At 36.6% G+C, this 21,836-nt stretch overlaps 1 protein-coding gene across 1 annotated transcript in view; it reads right to left on the bottom strand.

The window, feature by feature from the left end:
• SBF2 (SET binding factor 2) overlaps positions 1 to 21,836 on the bottom strand; it is a 198,164-nt gene that overhangs the window by 41,787 nt on the left and 134,541 nt on the right. The window contains exons 17-23 of the mRNA XM_030450948.1: positions 20,849 to 20,917; positions 7,439 to 7,609; positions 6,277 to 6,539; positions 4,863 to 5,035; positions 3,749 to 3,822; positions 3,163 to 3,358; positions 2,292 to 2,419 (exon numbers count right to left, since the gene is read on the bottom strand). Coding sequence (XP_030306808.1) covers positions 2,292 to 2,419; positions 3,163 to 3,358; positions 3,749 to 3,822; positions 4,863 to 5,035; positions 6,277 to 6,539; positions 7,439 to 7,609; positions 20,849 to 20,917 — 1,074 coding nt within the window. The remainder of the gene's footprint in view (positions 1 to 2,291; positions 2,420 to 3,162; positions 3,359 to 3,748; positions 3,823 to 4,862; positions 5,036 to 6,276; positions 6,540 to 7,438; positions 7,610 to 20,848; positions 20,918 to 21,836) is intronic.

Raw genomic sequence — 21,836 nt, 5'->3', positions numbered from 1 at the left:
ATTCACATGTCCCAACCATTACACTTCCATTACTTAGTCATTCCAATTTTTGCTTCACCTTACAAAGTATAGAAGCTGCTAAAAATAAAAATAAGTAGTGAAACCTGATCCTTAAAAAGGAACTAACCTTGTGCTACTCAACACTGATCTAGTAGAAACATTTTTGAAAAGGTTTTTCAAAAACAATAAATAAAATCCTATCCCATCATCCTCAGTCAAAAGGATAAAAGTGGATAATGGATAAAAAAGGGAAATAAAAAAATACAGAGAGAAAAGAAAATCCATAAAAGATTCCCCAAAGAATTTTAATGTAGAAAACCCAAGAAATATCCTAGAGCTTAATTTCTCAGTGCATACCTTTACACCTTTTGAATGCCTTTTGCTTGACATCTAGAAGGTGGATTTCAGCATTGCTTTTTTGATTTCACTTGTTTTGAAAATATTTTCCAAATGACTAATAAATCTGTCCTAGGACCTCCTTCAAAGGAGCTTTTGAATCCTTAGGGGTTACACTGATCTGAAGTTTTAAGGACACTAAATAGCATAACTGCTGTCAAAACCTTCTGAAAGTCACAATTAATAAACAAAGAGGAGGGGAGACTTCATACTGTATTGAACTCAAGCTGTTACAAAGGGAACAGAAGGTAAACTGTTTGCTGACTGTTTTTGTTCTCTTATCCTAATACAAAACTATGCTAAACAAAAGCAAAGATGATGTTTGACCAGAATCCAGCACTAAAAACACTGAGTTGAAACATGCTAACAATTCTGGCAAAAAGATTTCTGGAAAACAAGTCCTGAGGAAGTCTTCTCAAAAGTCTACACCAACAACTTTTGTTTGGTCATGTTACTCACTAGTATTCCCAATCTTAAAGCTTCTGATTAGGATATTGAAGGTTAGTAAGCTTAAAAAAATGTCCATTATCAAAAGGAACTAGTAAAATATATGTTCGTGATCTGTTTTACTATGTTTTCATGCATTTTTGTTCTCAATGCAAATACACTTCTCCAGTCAGCCAAACCAACAAGGTATTTCATATCCTAGGTATTACAACCTACTTCAGTTCATGATCTGAAATTCTTTGCCTTCAGCTTTCCGCCTCTTAGGGTTAGAGTACAGTGAACACCACCATGAAGAATAAATATTTAGGGAAGATTTCAGAGACTTCATGACTCCTGATTCTTAGGAGTCCCTCTCAGTCAACCACCCTGCAGTAAACACTTTTGCTCAACACACTGACAAACAGGAAAGTATTGGAATCTATGCCCAAGTCAGGCAACTATCAGGATCATACGACCTGTCATATGACCAAGTCATGCAGAAACTCACTGGTTCTGGCAAATGTGGTTGGTAAAGACCTTTAAGATCAATCAAGTCCAACCATTAACCTAGCACCATCAAGTCCACCACTATGTCCCTACGTGCATATCTACACCTATTTTAAATACCTCCAAGGATGGGGAATCGACTACTTCTCTGGACAGCCTGTTCCAGTTGTTGACCATTTCAGTGAAGAAATTTTTCCTAATATCCAATCTAAAGCTCCCTTGGTGCAACTTTATCCATTTTCTCTTTTCCTGTCTCCTGTTACTCAGGAGAAGAGACCAACACCCACCTTGCCACAACCTCCTTTCAGGTAGTAGCAGAGAGCAAAAAGGTCTCCCTGTCAGCCTCCTCTTCTCCAGGCTAAACTATCCCAGTTCCCTCAGCTGCTCCTTGTAAGACCTGTGCTCTAGGCCCTACACCACCTTCCTTTTCCTCCTGTGGACATGCTCCAGCTCCATTACCTTCTTGTAACGAGAGGCTTAAAACTGTAAAATGGTGACTACTCTAAAGATTCCTGGAAGTGCAGCTTCCATGTGGGATGTACCATGACTTTCTCCTATGGATTTTTACAGCAAGCTGATAAAGTGGCCAGTCTTGAGAAGGAAGCAATATCTGCAGCTTTTGCAGATTCATTCCATGTAGCTGGAGGAGAGAGAAAGCATGTTTCCACAGGCCTGCCTAGGCCTCTATTTACTCACATTAGAAGATTTTGGACACCAAATAGTCCCTTACTTGATACAAAATTGAAAGCTGGGGAGAGGAGTGAAAGAAATATAATACAAAAATGGATACCCTCTAAATATCAACTGCACAAAGATAAGCCAGGGTTTCTATAAGAGGACTTCATTCTCTATTAACTTTACAGGGCAGAAAATTCTGCTCCTCACAACTATCAAGACAAAGTGCCCATCATAAGTATTTTAAGCTATGCTGTCATATAAATTTCTACAAAACTCCCTTTTACCTGAAATGTAGCTGAAGTGATCTGTAGCCCTTCCTGCATACTTTGCTGCAACTGGTTTTGTATAGTGATCTTCTTTTCCTTTGTAACAGATGCAATAGGAAAGCTTCGGATCACTGTCTGTTCTCCAACTGAGGGCCACAGAATTGTATTTACAGATACTGGTTAGATCACAGAATCAGATCTGGTTTGGTGACATAGTACTTTGAACAGGTAAGAATGAGTAAGCACAAAGCAACATGAAAATAATGGTACAGTTAGTTTCAGGCAAAATACTTCAGAAGTTGCTGAAGTCCTATAGTATTATTTGTAACCTGAACTACTTCTTAGTTTCAGCTGAGATGGTTAGATAAATATTCTCATTCCTTCTGAGTCTTTCTACATGATGGAAATGCACCCCCAAAATCTAGGTTGATAGAGGGTGAAGAAACAGTTTCAAGTTTAGTCAGATTTCATAGTGCATTATAAAACTTATAAACTACTATTGATATATATTGATATCTTTACATATGACCATGAACTTTCAACAATAAATTAATAAACGTATACATCTGTATCTGTCTGCTTAGAAATGGCAGATGTGAAAATATGAAAACTGATTATTCAGAAGAGCTATATCCAGTATATGTTAAAAAGAAAACATAATTTATTAATAATCATTTTAGGGAGAATACTAACTCATGGATATTTCTCATTTAACACCAATTCCAGTGGGTAAAAAACCTGTTTAATGACAAGGTAGAGGTAGTGGAAGCTGCAGATCTCACACTGTATGTATATACATGTTTATGTTGACACTTGAATAAGTGAATGGTCCAACTCAAAGTCCTGCCAATCTGAAGGATGTCAATTATCACTATTTAATTTTTCTTACCCAGTTGATCATGAGGAGTGCCTTTAAATATAATTCTGTAAGTGGTAAGGAACAAAGCTCCTTCAGCAGGGAGGATGTGAGGACCTCCAAGCAGTCCTCCTGTGGCTTCCTCTCTGCCATCAGGATCCAGTAGCACACGGAGACCTTCACAAACAAATTCTTCTCCTGGCAGTAAAGTTGGTCGTAGAATTTTGGGCTGATGCAAAGAAATGAAAGCACAAGTGTAATAGCAATACCAGTGTTATACTTCAGCCTAGTTATAATATTTGGCTTAAAAAGCTTCAAAACAAAATTGTTATGAGACTGTGTCCAAAGCAGGGAGATGGAATTTGGACTCAACTAAGAGAAATGGGTCTGAAAAAACAGTGGGCATGCAACATCTTGTTTATGATCAGAAGTTTGGCTCTACTAGTTTCGTAAGTTCATATTTCATGAGATCAAAGCCAAGTACTTTATTTATCACTAGTGGAAATTTTCTTTCAATGTTTTGATGTTTCCTCCTAATAGTATAAGAGGGGAAAAAAGATGGCTAAATTGCATTATTCTAATACTTGTAAAGAATACAAATATGTTTCATAATACTTGCCTTCTGTATTGGTGGGAGCCGTCTACTCTCACGATGGACAGCCTCCAGAGTCTCTATGTGCATTGCTACAATGCCTGAAAAGCAGTAATACCGTAGATGAAGTCTTACATAATATAAAAGATAAAGTTGCAATCTAATTAAAACTCTGATATTCTGAAATCCTACAATTTAAACATCAAGGAAATAATTATTTGAGATTCAACTGCAATTATACTCTAGGAAGGAAATCATAGAATGGTTTGGGTTTGAAGGGATCTTAAAGATCACCTAGTTCCAACACCCTTCCCATAGGCAGGGACACCTCCCACTAGACCAGGCTGCTCAGAGCCTCATCTAATCTGGCCTTGAACACTGCCAGGGAGATGGAATCCACAGTCTACCTGGGCATTCTGTCCCAGTGTTTCACCTCAGTCACACTCAAGAATTTCTTCCTAATTTCTGACCTGAATCTATGTTAAATTTCAGTTTAAATCAATTGCCACTTGTGCTGTCACTACACACCATTGCAAAAAGTCCCTACACAGCTTTCCCACAGGCCCCCTTCAGGTACTGGAAGGTCATTATAAGGTCTCCCCCGAGTCTTCTCTTCTCCAGGCTAAACAATCCCAGCTCTCTCAGGCTGTCTTCACAGGAGAGGTGCTCCAGCCCTCTGATCACCTTCATGGCTCTCCTCTGGACTCACTCCAAAAGTTCCATGTCCTTCTTATAATGGGGACTGTAGATCTGGACACAGTATTCCAGTGGGGTCTCAACAGAGCTGAGCAGAGGGTGACAATCACTTCCCTTGACCTGCTGGCCACACTTCTTTTGATGCAGCTCAGTGTACAGTTGGCTTTCTGTGCTCTAGCACCCATGTCCAGCTTTTCACCCATCAGTACCCTCAAGTCCATCTCCACAGGGCTCTCAATCTACTCACAAGCCAGCCTACATTTGTGCTTGGGATTGTCCCAACTCAGGTGCAGGACCCTGCACTTGGTCTTACTGAACTTCATGAAGTTAGCATGGGCCCACCCATAACATTCTGTCTTCACTGAAAGTAACTGAAACTAGTAAGTGTATTTCTCTCAGTAGTAGAAAAAAAGACTACAAGCCACTTTTTTGTCACAATTCTTACCTGGTATCATGCAATGAAGACCCTTGATGTGATCCTGTGTAACTCCACTCTCTGTGCAAACCTTGTCAATAAATCTGGTGATGAAGCGTACAACTGCATTTGCAACATCATTGTTCTCAGAGTCCTCAAATCCACTTTCAGTGTCATAACTCTCTGCCACACTGCCTGCAATACTACAGACAAAAGAAATTTCAAGTGTGAAAAATTCAGTTGTGATACCTGGCTAGATACAGAAAAGCTGTTTGCTTTTTTACTTTCCCATTACAATATATAAACCTTGCTAAAAACCTATGGTGGTACAACAATTACATCATATTTTCACTGACAATAAAACAGTCAGAACTACATGGATGATGACATAGGAAAATTTTCTGTCCATAAATACAGCACAGACAGGCCCACAAGAGAAAAAAGGCTGCCTAGAAGAGAGTTCTCTGTCTTCTCTTCATAGAGTCAAGTATGCTATTTGCCACCCAGGAGAAATGAATATTCAGGTAAACAGAGAAATATACATTAAATGAGTATTTTAGTTGGGGAGCAAAGAATTCAAAGCCTAAAAAGACCATAAGAGAAGTTTTTTGTGATCAGTTAGACAATGCAAGCAAGTCTGTGGGAGATATACTTTGCATATCTAAAAACTTTTCCAATAATACTACTAAGGGTCAGATTCATAGATTGCAACATATCCTTTAATCTGTCTCATGTCCTAATGCCTGAGTTTAGAAGTGTTTAGTCAACAGAAATGAGTAGCCATGGGGAGTATGATACTGATAGCTTGCCTATTTTTACTTGATGTCAGTGTTCTACAATTTTATCAGGTGGAAATTCTGACAGATCATAGGTGATAATGAAGTTGATAGAGAGGGAGGAAGGCTTGTTATGAAATGTCCTGGATTTACTTGCTAGGGATTGTAACTGGAATTATACTCCTCCTGCCTCCTTAGCAATTTAACCATTGCCATAATGGTTTAGCCCTCATGCTTGTTGTGACCTCAGTGCCTTTCTTCCTTGCAGCTGTTACACAGAAATTATGGTTTTATGGATGCTGTACAAATACTTTCTTGATTACAGGTTCATACACCATTTTTTTTCAAGTTATATAAAAACTAACAGAAGAGGTTTTGGGTCACTGTTTTGTTTTTCATCATACCCAATGTTTTTCTTCAACGTTTGCATTACTAGATTAAAAATTCATACTGAGACACTAAAATGTTTATGTTCCTGTAAATGATGCTAAATTACTCCGGGTTAAGGTCTGTTATTAGAGAAGTCCTGTTAAGAATTCTGCTCTCCTTAATAAGTCTGAAAAGGAGATACTGAAATAATTTGGTATATAGAATAAGTCCTGAAAACTAAGAAGCTTTTGAAAACCATTAGTCATCTTTCCTGATTACCACTGAACTTATGTACCCACCTGTTTGTGACAATACTGTTGCTTCCACTCTCCCAGTCACCAGTAGCTGATGTTCTCAATAACTTGCTCTTACTTGTATCCAGTGGTACTAGCAGGTAGACCATGAGGTTAGCAAAATGTATTGCCTGACTGAAAACTGTACTTTCCTCATTCTGGACTAACTCCTGCTGTGTTTGTTTATTAAGAGTTGGCCATAATCGCAACTGCTCAGCAGCCAGGTCCATTGCTGTCTTATCTTGGTCTGGACCTACAGAATTTTTCTCCTAGAAGACAGAGAAAAAATATAAAGACACAGAAGAAATAATAAAGCTATAACTCAAAAAAACAATTTAGTCAAGAATTATTTATTAAATAATTCATTAAATTTCTTCAGTTATTTAAATTATATATTACTTTCCAATGCAAAAGCACTCAAGAGGGCTTGAGGAGAGTGATGGTTTTAGCAAATGAACTTTGAAGGTGGTTTCCTTAAACATTCAAGGAGCACAGTGTGGATAGATCTGAAAAGCAAAATTTATTTCTAGATCATTTTTATGATATTTGACTTTCATGTTTCATTTTTGTTTTGGTTGGAAGACTTTTAAGATCAATCGAGTCCAACCATTAACCTAGCACTGTCAAGTCCACCACTTGACACATCATCTAAGTAAGCACCACAACTTCTAAATACCTTCAGGGATAGTGACTTAACCTCTTCCCTGGACAACCTGTTCCAGTCCTTGAAAGCCATTTCAGTGAAGAAATTTTCCCTAATATACAATCTAAATTTCCTCTGGTGCAATTTGAGGTCATTTCCTCTTGTCCTATCACTTGTTACTTGGGAGAAGAGACCGATACCCACCTCACTACAATGTCCTTTCAGGCAGTTGTTGTGCAATAACGTCTCCCCTAAGCCTCCCTTTTCTCCAGGTTAAACAACTCCAGTTCCCTCAGCTGCTCCTTGTAAGACTTGAGCTCTAGACCCTTAACCAGCTTGCTCGTCCTTCTTTGGACTCGCTCCAGCACCTCAATGTTCTTCTTGTAGTGACAGGCCCAAAACTGAACAATGTACTCGAGATGCATACAAAAAGAGAGAGTACAAATGGCTCTTTACTATGTTTATGTGCCCCTTCTTGAAAAAAAGAAAATAAAAGGAAAAATACATAAAATGGGAGAAACCTACCTTCTGCCTCAACTGTACTGCATGATTGTCATCTTTGGCTGTAAGGTAAAGGGAACGAACTTGATTTTGTACATTGCTATAAAAGGTTGTTTCCCAAAATTGTTGATTTGTCCAGATAGGGTGGTCTTGTACACACGTGTAAGCAAACTGACTAACTCCAGGTGCTAATTTCTGAAAGGAAAAAAATCAACAAATTAGTCCTATTATTTAATTTCCTTTAAAGGCTATGGCTTGAGTGTTGAAATACATATATAAAATTGTTATATACTGCACTGTATGACCCAAATGCAGCTCCTGAAAGGGTACTGAATTGGGTATGTTCCTTGAAGTCACAAGGGTCTCAAGCAAAAGGAGACTTGTTACAGCACTGTTACATAAATAACATGCACTGTTACCTACTTTTTTCAAGTAGGTCTATTTCTTTAGGTAGCATCAGTATCCCAGTGAGTTGCTTAATATTCTTGATAACCACATACAATGGAAAGGAAATTTATTGAAGTTCCCTGGATCACGGAAATTAAAATTTTATATCATACTTTCTATTTGGAAAAAAGGCCACAAAATTTTTGTCATGTATACTGCATAGAGTAAGGAAGCTTAAGATTATTTCTGCAGCAGAACTGAAGACTAAAGTACATTACTGGGTGCCTCACTTAATAACTTTTACTCAGAATACTACCCACACCTGATAAATACGCTAAACATAAAAGCTAAATTTTAGTTCAATGATTGTGTTGTAATCATGCTCCCTGTAAAGCATGGATAGTACTCAATCTAATATTTATATTTTTACAAGTGTACAAAACAGCTAGTACCTATAATACTTCCTCAGTAAGCACCCAGGCATTCAAGTGGAAGGCTAGGAAATTACAACTGTAAATTTTAAGGTCTGGTTTAGATTTCTGGTTTTGCAATTCTTTGAGCTATGTTTTCCACACTATGCTCTTCCAAGTACATCATGAACTAAATGTGCTGATCATGTGCCATGTATTCCTTCCCTATCAAAGACAAGGCCATTTGATATGGTATGTTACAAGAAATGATATGTGACATATTACTAAAATTTACCCAACTGAAATACCTTCTTGCGATTAACCATCAAAAAGTGAAAAGTGTAATGCAAATGATGCAAAATTTAATGATGCAAAATTTCCTCAAAATTTATTGGTAACCCGTTAAGAAATCTAAATGTGTGGAAGATTCAAATTACATTAAATGTGACTTTGTTTATTCAATACAGATGGAAACAGAGTAAGTCCCAAGTTTCAGTTGTGGTGCAGTTTATGGTAGCAGATAGGAAATGATAACTGATTGCATGGTAATGGTTCCCATGCTTGATAATAGAATCATGCTGACAGCTGCCAGAAAACTAGCCCAGCAACTGTAGGTAACCCAGGAAACTCCTGGGGTGCAATGAAGACAGCTTCTTAAGCCAGGTAATAGACAGTCTTTAGGCTTCTCTAAGGACACCTTCCACAGAGCACAAGACCTCTCAGTGCCCAGGTATAAGAAATCAGATAAGGAAGGCAAGAGACTAGCATGGCTGAGTCCAGACCTGCAGGTCAGACTGCAGCTGAAACAACAGTGGGATAAGATGCCATCCAGTGGGACTTGGACCAGTAGTAGGCCCATGTGAACTTCTTGAGGTTCAACAAGGCCCAGTGCAAGGTCCTGCACATGGGTCAGGGCAACCTGCAGTATCAATACAAGCTGGGGAATAAGTGGATTGAGAGCAGGATCAGAGGGAGGGACCACCTCTGCTATGAGGACAGACTGAGTGAAGGTTGTTCAGCATGGTGAAGAGAAGGCTCCAGCGAGACCTTATAGAAGCATTTCAGTACTTAAAAGGGGCCTATAAGAAAGATAGGGATAATCTTTTTAACAAGGCTTGTTGAGACAAGACAAGGGATAATGGCCTTAAACTAGAAGATGGTAAACTGAGATTTGAGGAAGGAATTTTGTATACTGAGGGTGGAGAAACACTGACACAAGTTGCCCAGAGAAGAGGTAAATTCCCCATCCCTGGAAACATGTGAAGTCAGGTTGGACAGGGCTCTGAACAACCTCTATCTGATGATGTCCCTGCTCACTACAGGAGGGCTGGACTGGAAGATCATTGAAGGTCCCTTTCAATACAAAATATTCTATGTTTCTTTGCACAAACGTTGTGTTACAAAGGAATGGAGGTGACAGGCAAGTCACAGAATATAAATAAGAACAACACATCTTGAAACAACAGTTACTGCAAAACTGATATCATGGCTTTTACTAAGATTGATTTGTTATTTTTTTCACTGGCAGTAATTCCCAGTCACAATACAGCTGCGAAGGAGTATGATGTCAGGAGGAAGAGGGGAAAAAAAAAAAAAAAAAGCAGAAGAAAAGGAAAAATGAAAAGGAGAAAGAAAAAAGAAAAAAGAAAAAAGGGAAGGAAAATGTCTTTTCAAGCCTACTTGGTATATTTTACACTTGACAGTTTGTGTAGTCACAAAGGAGTGACTTGACTATCAAACTGTACAGGTGCCTCTGATGTCTCAGCTCAAATCGGGTAATGTAAACTAGGTAAAGCTGGAGTGATCTTCAGCACAAACCTGAAAGAAAGTTTAAACTAATAACCCTGGCTCCATAGTAACAGTGTTCCATAAACAAAAATGAAACAATGATTTTCACATGGGGACAAACATGATAGAAAAGCTGAGGGACTTTTAGGTGCTCTTCCTGTGCTTATAATTTAAAAACATGAACAGCCATGTAAAAAAATAAACTACAGAGATTTAAGTTCAAATATAAAGACATAAATCAATACTGTCAGTAACTCCCCTAGGCAAACTAAAAATAGCTTGTTTACAAAAGGATGAAAGAAAACCAATCAAAAACTAAGTGATCATAAACATTATCCTTCTCATCACCTGCATATGTTAAAACAAGCGACAAAACCTGATAGTGGAAAGAGTACAGAATCAAGGTCAAGATTTGTAGTTCCAGGCTCAGCTCTCCCAGCAAAATCACTTTGGATTCTCAGCTTCTTTTGGTTAGCTTGTTTGTAAAAAGGCAGTACAAATACCAACCTCTAAGAAGCACACTATTGATCCTATGCAGTCAAAATCCATGGACTAAAAATACTCCTGGTACAAATACAAGCATTCCACAAAGCTTCTCTACCCTGGGAGTGCTTACTCAGCCCATTTGACTAAAATGGAAACTGATCTAGTACACCAAAGGGCCCCAATGTTTACTGGTGTATTCAAAAGAATTTGCTTAGGGTTTATCAGATTTAAGTGAAACAGTAGTTCAGTGGTTTCCATCAAGCAATGCTACATAAAATGAATCTTCACCTATCTTTGCATAGGACAGCTAAACTACATTTATGCTCTTTCTCCCTGTTCCAATAATTCATTTCTGCCAGACAGAATGAATGTAGGAGACAGCAAAAGAATTTCCTACTTATAAGGGAGGATTTAATGGCTGAGAGCTTAAAAAAGACCCTACAAAAAATTAATAAAAATAGTTCTGCACTGATACAGTCCTTATCTTAAAGTTGTCTATATGACAGCTAAAATGAGGATTGAGGTGTAAACTGTAATAACCAACAGGAAATAAGTTAACTTCCGCAAAAGGCACCAAGCTCTTCCAGTGGAGTAATTGAGGCACTTAAAAACCCCCAAACACTCCCCTCCCAAATTACATATGAAACAGATATTACACATATCAAAATAACAAGCTACTTCCTACAGTTTGTGAAAACACAAAAAATACTTGGGACTTGCTATGCTGACTATACACAATTCCCTCAAATCAGGAATTATCTTTCCATTATTTCTACCTTACTGAGTGGCACTGGATAATATCCATCCAGAATTTTTTCTCTGTTTCCTGATACTGGGTACTTCTGAACCTGAAAATGATACTTGCAGCTCAGTAAAAAATGTGCACCAGCTTCAAGACTCCCAAATTTACTGTGAAGGGCAGGTCCCCAAAAGCTTCTCTATGGCATTATATTATTTAGATTGTTTGCTTCTGAGAAGAAAAAACATACTTTGTACTTGATCACTCATCAGTTGTAATCCTTTATAACACAAAAACTTAAAGTACATTTATTTTAGCAGAGCAAAGAATCCAGATATTGATTATAAAGTTGGAAAAAGAGTTACAAAACAAAAAGAATAAAAAGTATATTTATACCTAAGATATCAGGTATTTTTATACCTAAGGCTGCTCTTTTCAGAAAGGATTTTGCTGCATACCTCTTGGCTATGGAAATCAAGGAGCAAACTCAAGAGTACTCCTATCTTTCAGAAAAAAACAGAATTTATTTCAGAATGGAACTTTCTTTCTCCAACCTATATCCCACAGTTATTGGTCTGGATATTTTTGGCAAGAAGAGGAAGGACAAGAAGAGAGAAGGAGGTTGCTGCTGAATGCAAAAAATAGCTTCCTCCTCAGCTCCTTGAGGAATCACTGTGCTATGGGTTATCTACTCGTGCTCTGTGAGAAACATACTGCAGGCTACGAGGTGCCTCTCCTCAAGGCAATGTAAACCAAGCTGTGGATATGAATGTATTCTGTGAGCCAGACCTGTATTCAGATCAATGTTGTGCCCACACAGACACCTGGTAAGTTCAAACAGACCTTCATCCTTCACAGATCTGCAGGCATTAGGCTTATGTATATATTACTTGCACCACACCATGCATATATATAAATATATAAATATAATATTTATCACAGAATGCACGTACTCAAACAAGTCTAAGTGTACACTGCTGTTTTCAAGGCTGTGTGCTGCACAGATGACATGAGTAAAAAAATTCAGTTCAGTAAATGGTTTTCCCATTTTATCTAAAATATAAAATTACATCCATCTGCATTTTACAGACAAACGTGGGTAAAGGGCATAAGAGCATTGAGAACTGTTACTATCTTTTTTAATTTTTATTTTTACTGCTTTAAAACAATTATGAAATACTAAATCAAGCAAGCTTCTTCCTCAACCTGAGAAAACCTACTAACAAAAAAAGACAACAATTTGCCACCTCTTCCATCTTCAAAAGATCCACCAAACAAAGTTGGACTCAAGAGTAATTTATATTTAAAATACTTTAAAGTGTGAGTCGTAAAGCAGATCATTACACTGTTTATCTAGTATTATTTCACCATGAAAAATAAGAAAAGGCCAATTCACTTACAACTCAGTGCTACCAAATCACAGCCAGGTACACTAAACCAGCAGAGGGCAATAGCATTCTAGAATTTTGCAAAATTGGGATGTAATTCTGTATGGAGCTTTATTTATTGTATACATTTTCTGGCAAAAGTGTCTTAAACATCTAACTACTCATAATCTTTAATACTCAACTCCTGAAGATCATATATAATTTACTGTACATCACTTAAAGCCATAAATATCTCAGATTTCTATTTAGATGTATCAAGACAGACATACGCTCAGAGTTACATTAAGTGATAAACAGCACACAATAATGTACTGCTTTTTTCTACAAAGGATTTGCTTTTTTCTACAAAGGTACAAGAAGGATATCCAAAGTTCTGTTATACACAAAACAGATTTGATGAAACTAAAATACTCAAGAGCAAAGGATGCTCAGAACCCCCAAAAAAGGAACAAAGAAGATGAAAAAACATTTTCATTGTTCTAAAAACTGTTAAATATCATAGAAGTGGGTAAGAAATATGTTAACGTTTTTTTCCCATGTCTACAAGTGCATTAAAGTTGTTTTATTTTCTTTTACAAAAAACCCTGATTTTCATATAAAGATTACCATGATCTTCTTCACTGAGTTTTAAAACCATTAGTTAAGTTACAGATTTCATAAATTGTCCATTGCAATGTTGAATCAATTGGAAGCATTTCTGAAATTCTGACAACTATTTTGAAAATGTTAAAAAATGTCCCCATATTTCTTTGGCATTATATGGCTCCACATTGAGCATGCACCTGTCTGACTGCACCGGAATGGTGGTATCAGCTCTACCCACAAATATAAGCCCCCAGCAACAAAGCTCTTATCCAGGTCTGTGCTCAGAAACAAGTAAACCCTCTTAGTCTCACAAGTTTGTTTTTATTTATATTCAGATAGTTGTTCTTAGAATTATTGATTACGTAAAAAACATAAAGCTTGGTTAAGACAGCATCTAAGGAAGCCCAGAAAGGGTAATAAATGAATTATGTATAAGCTCTTTTCTCACTTAATTTTGGAATTTCTTCAATTACTGTTTTCTTTCTCCTATGGCACCTTTCTCAGTCTTCACTGATAGAATTCCCTCTCAAGTTCTCTTAGTATAAAGTCTTCCCTTACCTGAAGAAACTACTAAAACAATAGTCTTCAAGTAGTCCTCAAGAACAGGATAAGCAAAATAGCCAGAAAGATGCAAGACTAAGATACATAATATAAATGGCAAATTATTTCAAAAATATAACAGCAATAGATTGTATGTTGGCAATACAAATTACATATACTATGTGGTTCAGGAGGTGAAAGAGAGAGCAAAAATGAGAAGAGCAATATCTTGAAGAATTCTGAAAGCAACAAAAAGAAGCCTGAGGTTAGTGCACTCTTGGGTACGTCATTTGAGAGATTAAATGAAAATTCAGTCTGATCAACAGAGAAAATGATGTTAGAGGTCCTGAATTTTTATTTTAAAGTATTACTTATTCCAAATTCATACTGTAAACTCTTTAGGAAAAGGCTCTTTGTCTTTTTTTTCTCTTGTATGAAAGCAAGGTCAGTAGTTCTGGTCCAGGATTAGTGCTCCTGGATTTCCCAGTAATGCAAAGAATGCTACTATACACACTTGGTAATATTGTAAAATACCCATATCAATCTTCCATCAACTTGAATATATGCAAAGTGAGTATGATCTCTGAATGAAGTACTGTTAAACAGGATGATATATAGAAAATATATTTACTTATTAAATTAAGATTTAGAAGTCTAGCTTATATTGTAAACATTCTGCATTAATTTTTTAAGTGTTAAAAATCTAGAAAATTATCTCAGCTTTACAAAATACGAATAACCTGAAGGGACTAACATCAAACCAAAGCCCTGTGAATCAGGCACGTGCATTAGGCATTGGAATGGGCTGGATTCTCCGTAGTGGATTCTCCGTGTCTGGAGATATTTAAAAAGAGACTGGATGTGGCACTCAGTGCCATGGTCTCGCAACCGTAACGGTGGTTCAAGGGTTGGACTCGATGATCTCTGAGGTCCCTTCCAACCCAGCCAATTCTATGATTCTATGATCACACCCTTTCACACTTTTCAGCAATACTACTACTAACTTTCTCCTGAGAAGCCAGACTGGTATCTGGAGTTGAAATGTTATAATTTCATAAAACAAAGAAGCATTAGGGCTCTGATAGTGAAAGAACAGCAAAATCATACGATGAAAGCTAATGTATGGTTTTTGATACTTATTTGAAGTATAACAAAAAAAGCTTCCTTCTCTCCTGTGTGATGTCCTAAAATTCACTGCTATTTGTTTTATAAGAGTTATCTAACACATAGGAAGAACAAAGTCTGAATACATTTATTTTATTCTGGGAATCAGATTCTTCCATAGTGCCCACTATATGATACATGCATGTTCTTGATGGGTTTTAAGCAGACAATTTGATGTGTTTCTACATTAAGGGACTACAATTCTTAGAATGAGTAATAATCACAGCATTGAAAATAATGTTCTATAATAAAATTTCAGTCTCAAAAGCATTTCCATGGACTAAGATAGTATCAGAACTTACAGAATAGAGATACAAGAAGAAAATTAATGGAAGCAGACAAAACTCCTTGCCAAGATAATAAAGGAAGTCTTTCAGGATGGGAGTTTCCTACATTAAAGCCAACAATTCAAGAGTGGAGAGTTTTTGAAGTAGAAGTGATTTTATCCCAAGCACATGAGAATAAGTCAGAAATGTTCAGAATAGAGTAACTGGATGCAAGACATTTTAAAAACACTGAATGAAGCAATACAATTTTATGTAATTCTATTTCCTTCTCAACAGGGAAAGATATACATATATGGAGTACAAATGATAAATGGGCAGACATGCAGATGAACAGCCAAAAAATAGCATACCTTAAGGATTTAATTGCAAGTTCTAGAATTAAACTAGCATCAGAAGTTTGGTGGCTACAATCACTAAAGTAATAAATTAAGACTCAATCCCTCCCTTCATCTCTGGAGAACTGTATAATTTATTCACATACAAATTATGAAGCCGTCTCCAACTCATCCCACTGTGCTATGCTACATAGCAAATGTTCATTTTAATGTTTTTCATTCAATCTGCGGGGCAGTTTACTGCATTTTGGTTATTTTTTGCCAAAACCACATCAACACTATCCAAGTGTACATCAAATCATTAAAAACAACAACTGACTCAGAAACCTAAATGAAACATTTGTGATTCTGAAAAATAATACTGCTCTTCCTCCTGCAATTCAAAGAAATGTTTGTCTATAAAATATGGAAGTTACTTCATAATTTCTAGACAGAACAAACTTTACTTTCAGAACACTGTATTTTTATTATGCCACTTCCTTTATTCAAACTCAGGTGACCAATACTCTCAGCTCTGAATGCCAAATAATAAGAATTGACAAGTGTATTACTGTCTGCTATGTAATGTGGTAGAATATCCTTAAAAAGATATGGGGACATGGGTGATTATATACAGTTTAAGTGTAAAATTTCCATTATAAAGTTTTTTAAAAGTCTCCTGAAAGTGAGAAAACTGTATTATAATCTGCAGGTTCTCCAGATTATATTTTGAGGGATGCAAAAAATAACGTTTGGTCTGCCCTTACTTGAAAAGGGAGGTAAGATGAGGATGTGAACTCTGACTGTGACTAGGCATGGAACAGCAGTGAGGAAGAAAAAGTGTCTGCTCCCTCTGCCTGTTGTCCAGTACGGAGAGGCTGAAAACGGTGCCTGCTGATGATCATCATTCTTGCTGCATATTAATCCTTCAAGAAATACAGCATATGCTACACGCCATCTTACCATTTTGACAAAGAGACATAATGGAAACAGAGTATCCAAATCCCGTGAATTCAACAATGCCAACTATACAATCATTACATTGTCTTCCTTGACAAGTTCATAAAATGAAAATATAATTAAAATATATACTTTTTGTCTTGTCCTTTCTTTCCACATGTAGAAAAAGACCTCTTTTCCACAGCACTAGAAAATACTACATTTCTGTTTTACAAAAAGAAAAAATAACTGCATACCAAATACTCATTGGTCGTTTGTAGCAAAAAAATGTGGAAAAATTCTTTTATCTTCAAGTATAAATATATTTCATTTATCCTGTTTCAATTTTAAACAAAATTCCAACAGTGTTACTAATGGTAAACTAAAACCTTTTCCTACCCAGAAGCAAAAAAGATATGTTTGTTTTTGTGACATTAACCATACACACCAAAGTCCACTCTCATTGATGAGTCACATTTTGCTAATAGCTGATGTCTAATATTGAAAATTTTTTAAAAAGCGTGGTGACTATTTTTTTCTAGAAAAATTAAATTATTTCTCCTGGCCACAAATATGTAACCAACACTGACTTCCTGTCTGTGAATTTAATCCCACAAGCTATGAGTTAGAGTGTGATCAAATCCTCCCTGATCAAGTTTCCCAACAGATCACTGCCCATACTTTGGCAGCTGGAATTCTGAAATTTCACCAAACACCCCAAGAAATGATAGCATGCTGCACATAGGGTCTTGCTTCTTAGTGTTTTAATTAGACATACGTAGAAATACCCTAGACAAATCTTTACATAAGCATAGACATTAAGAGAATACCTGCTAGATCATGCAAGCTTGTTCCTATCTATACATTATTTTCCCAAGAACATTTTAACATACCTCAAGGGTAGCACATTGACTACGTCATGAGAAGACCCTCCCAGAATCATGCAAACATCACATCTAGGAGTGTGTTTCTCTAATTACTCGATTCCTTGGCTTCATCTACTGGAGTCACGTGAAAAAACATCCTTCTCATTATTGATGTATCTTGCACAGTTGGTGTCTGCATTATGTGTTGCCATGTACAGCAAAAGAATAGGTAATTGTTGTATTACTGCTCTGCTTTATGCTAGGTAAATAAAATGAAACCTGAGATTTCATATACACAAAACAGTCCTTTCAAAAAGAAACTGTGATGTGTAACTTCTTTTTATTATTTCCTTTGAAGCAACAGGAATCACATCAACAATAACGTTGTGAAATGAAATCCCATCATTTCCAATCAAAATGCTATAGTAAGCATGGATGATAAAATATGTATTAGATTGATAAAACTGCTACATTTCTACATTTCCTACAAGCTTTCTCATTAGTAACTCAGTGAGGAATACCACTTGTGCAGTTACACCAGCGCACACAGATAAAACCTGTCACTGTTAGATTCACAATTCCTGTCTATTCCTATAAAAAACTCTGTGCAGTTTCAACAGGGCTAGGTGAAAGAATATTTAATATGCAGCTTGCATTAAACATGGTATTCTGATAATGGAAATACCAACAAAAACAAGTACATCATGCAAACACTACATCATTTTTTGGAAAGCACAAAGACAATCACATGGCAGAGGTAAGACAGGTCTGCATACTGAAGCAACAATACTGGAACACTCATGCTCTGGCTAGAGAAAAGTGAAATGCAGTCTGAAGTGTATGTGTGCATGTGTGTGTAAACTGCATATGTTAATTAAATAAAAGTGACAAGCAACTCAGCAGAAAAGGCCATGACTTAGTTTGACAGTGCAAACATACCAGTTTTCCTGAAGGTATTTTAATAAAAAACAAATAATCCCCCAAATGACCTTAATTTTAGCTTGTACATTCCTCTGGACTTATCAGAGACAGAACAGCAATATGCTGCATTAGGCAACAGAACTTTAATTGTTCTGTCCAAGATTTCAGTAAAGGGAAACCGATAGAAAATAGAACTTATGAACTGTTAATGTATTAAAATGCAGGAAGCCCAAGGGAGAAAAGTAAAGCAGCAGGATTTGGCATTATTTCTTCCTAAAACAGAGGAAGAGGAACATCAGTTAAGTGTAACTCTAGAGCAGTAATCCTTCCAAAAGGTTGTACAGATATAACTTGGGTGGAAAAATTACACCTATTTTTTAAAAATTTAAAAATAGTGATACAGAACATTCTTCCTACACAGGTTCATGCCAGGTAGAACATCTTCACTCTAGTGAAGTCTTGGATACAAATTTGAAAACCTATAGAGAAGCTCAAAAAATGCCCAAATAAAAGTTTCATTTTCACTCAAGTTCCAAAAGCAACCTTAAACTGTTAATCTTCTTTTCAACTAATCACTGCAAAGTTTGTCTACTAATCTTATGTCCTGAACAACACATCAGTTTGTGTTTAGTATGAATAGTTTTATACCAAAATAAGTGCTTTTGCCAAAGAATTGTATCTAATGGGACATACCAAAGGGGGCCATCACTGAACCTGAGGATTAGATCTGGGAAAAACAAAATTCTTTTTCTATTATGCATTAACAGCTGGCTTTTGCAAGTTAACAGTCAGGTTACTGTAACTTTTAATTCAGGTCTGGAACACTAAAAAAATTTTTATGCTTCTTACACCCAGGTACTCAACAGTTTCCTGACTGTATAGCCTTAAATACTAAGTATGGAACTAGGTTATTATATGCAGAATTTCAGAGAATTTTTTTTGAGAGAAATGATGTGAGATCTCAGCAGTCCTACCAAAATTACAAAGATATTCTATATCTCATCAAATTTTTGTTCTCCTTGTTTGTGAAATTAAAACTTAAGCTTATTTCAGAATTCATGATAATCCACATGCAAAAATTATTTTTTTTTCTCCTACTTGATCAAACTTTGCCAAATGAGGAATCCAACCACATTGGTTCAACTCCCCAAAATACTCTTTTTCAAGGTAAAAACTTATGTGGACTCTCTTGGCCATTTTTATTAGAGGAACTAAAATAAGAAAATAAAACAAAACTAAGGTCAGTCTTTCTTTGTAACATAACATTGATGCAGCAGCAAGAATAAAATAGGGAAATGGAAAATCTCTATAGCTAATTAACTCTTTCTCCAAATTAAACATTAATGGCAGCAACAAATGGCAAACAATTCATGATTCTGCTACTCAAGGACTCAAAGGAAAGATGAACTTGTAATGAAAGACACAAGAAAGTTCATTTGCTGGGAATGAAAAATTCAGTCTTACTAGCAAGTAAGGGAATGAAAATACTCTGCACTCTCTTTTCAGAAAGCAACCATAGGGTATTATGTACAGCTATAAACCATTTAAATACAACTTTTTCACCATTTGAATAATTAGAAGAGAGAAAATCTACAAACTTATGTTCTACATACATAGTAAGCACTGGCTTAAGTAGGAAATTTCAGGAAACTTTCTATGCAAGTGACTTTGTCAAAATTGCTCATCTTCAGCAGATGTTACTGTGTTCTATGACTGGTAAAGTTCCACACCTTTTTTCTAAAAACTACATCACAGAATCTATTTCTAGTTTAAAGCAACCAGAAATTGTTGTATTAGATTGTGTAGTTTAAATTAAAACAAATTTCCTGAAAATTTCTCTTTGCATTTTATTTATCTCATAAATGCATCACACACCATCTGAAGAATGGAAGGATGTATTTTCCTCATTTCTATCATGTTATTAATGTCTACCTGTCCTGTTACAGCAACTATTTTGCAATATCATGATAATGTACCAATTAACAACAATTAAACACTGATTGCCTGAACTAGGTTTTATAAAAGTATTTGCATTAAACAAAGATTATTTAATATTTCAAGTAAGTTAAAGTTCTAAACTATTTCCCTGCTCAGGTATGTACACCCAAAAAAGTGGTACCTGAACCAATGAGAACTCGTAAAAATGCTACTTCAGTGGTAGACTGAAGTAACTACAGTCACACTACAGAAGTTCTGCTTTTGAAATAATTGCTTGCAGAGTTTGCATTATTTACTTTTCTATATTTACTATAATATTATATTTTATTACTGTCAACTACTATGGAAAAAGGAAAAGAAAACCCAACACAATAAATGGATAACAATTATGCAGTTAAAGAAAGCCATTCCTAATGTTTGCCACAATTAACAACTATGTAGACTAAAAAAATTGACATACACTCTTTGGCCAATAATTAACACACCAAATTAAACAAAAAAGTACTCTAATAAACAATTTTTACAGAAAACATCAGTAAGTGTCCATAATAATCTCTTAGAAGACTTCAAGTGACATAAATTAATTTTTCAATGAACTCTCCTTGCCACCATTCATCACCTGTTATCACTTTCTGTATTTTAACAAGATAAAAAATAGGGGTGGTTTTCAATAAAAACTTACCCTATAAAAAGCAGTTGTCAGGGGTAGCAATGCTGCAGCAACACTATATTCTTCTGAAGTTGAACAATCCTTTGAGAAAAACATATAAAGACAATTAGCAAAACCATTTTCAGTGTTACGATTAACTTATTTCTAGTCCCTCTGATAACCTTCCTATACACATTGTAATTAATTTCATGTAAGAATAATGCATATTTATTTGTGTGTGTACATATACACATCTTCGTCAGTTTCTGCTGGATAGGTATTGCTTTCATAGAATCATAGAATCATAGAATCATAGAATTGGCTGGGTTGGAAGGGACCTCAGAGATCATCGAGTCCAACCCTTGAACCACCGTTGCGGTTGCTAGACCATGGCACTGAGTGCCACATCCAGTCCCTTTTTAAATATCTCCAGACACGGAGAATCCACCACTTCAGTGGGCAGCCCATTCCAATGACGGATCACTCTTTCCGTAAAGAAATTCTTTCTAATATCTAACCTAAACTTCCCCTGGCACAACTTAAGTCCATGCCCTCTTGTCTTGTTGAAAGTCGTTTGGTAAAAGAGCCCAACCCCCACCTGGCTACACCCTCCTTTCAGGTAGTTGTAGAGAGCGATGAGGTCTCCCCTGAGCCGCCTCTTCTTTAGGCTGAACAACCCCAGTTCTCTCAGCCTCTCCTCGTAGGGTCTATGCTCGAGTCCCTTCACCAGCCTGGTTGCCCTCCTTTGGACCTGCTCCAGGACCTCGATATCCTTCCTGAACTGGGGGGCCCAGAACTGGACACAGTACTCCAGGTGTGGCCTCACGAGGGCTGAGTACAGGGGCAGAATCACTTCCTTGGACCTGCTGGCAATGCTGTTCCGGATACAGGCCAGGATGCCATTGGCTTTCTTGGCCACCTGGGCACACTGCTGGCTCATGTTCAGCTTCTTGTCGATCCAGACTCCCAGGTCCTTTTCTGCCTGGCTGCTCTCCAGCCACTCTGTCCCCAGCCTGTAGCG

The sequence above is a fragment of the Calypte anna genome, chromosome 5, assembly GCF_003957555.1.
Source record: "Calypte anna isolate BGI_N300 chromosome 5, bCalAnn1_v1.p, whole genome shotgun sequence".
Lineage (NCBI taxonomy): Eukaryota > Metazoa > Chordata > Aves > Apodiformes > Trochilidae > Calypte > Calypte anna.
This window is presented reverse-complemented; position numbering and strand designations above follow the sequence as displayed.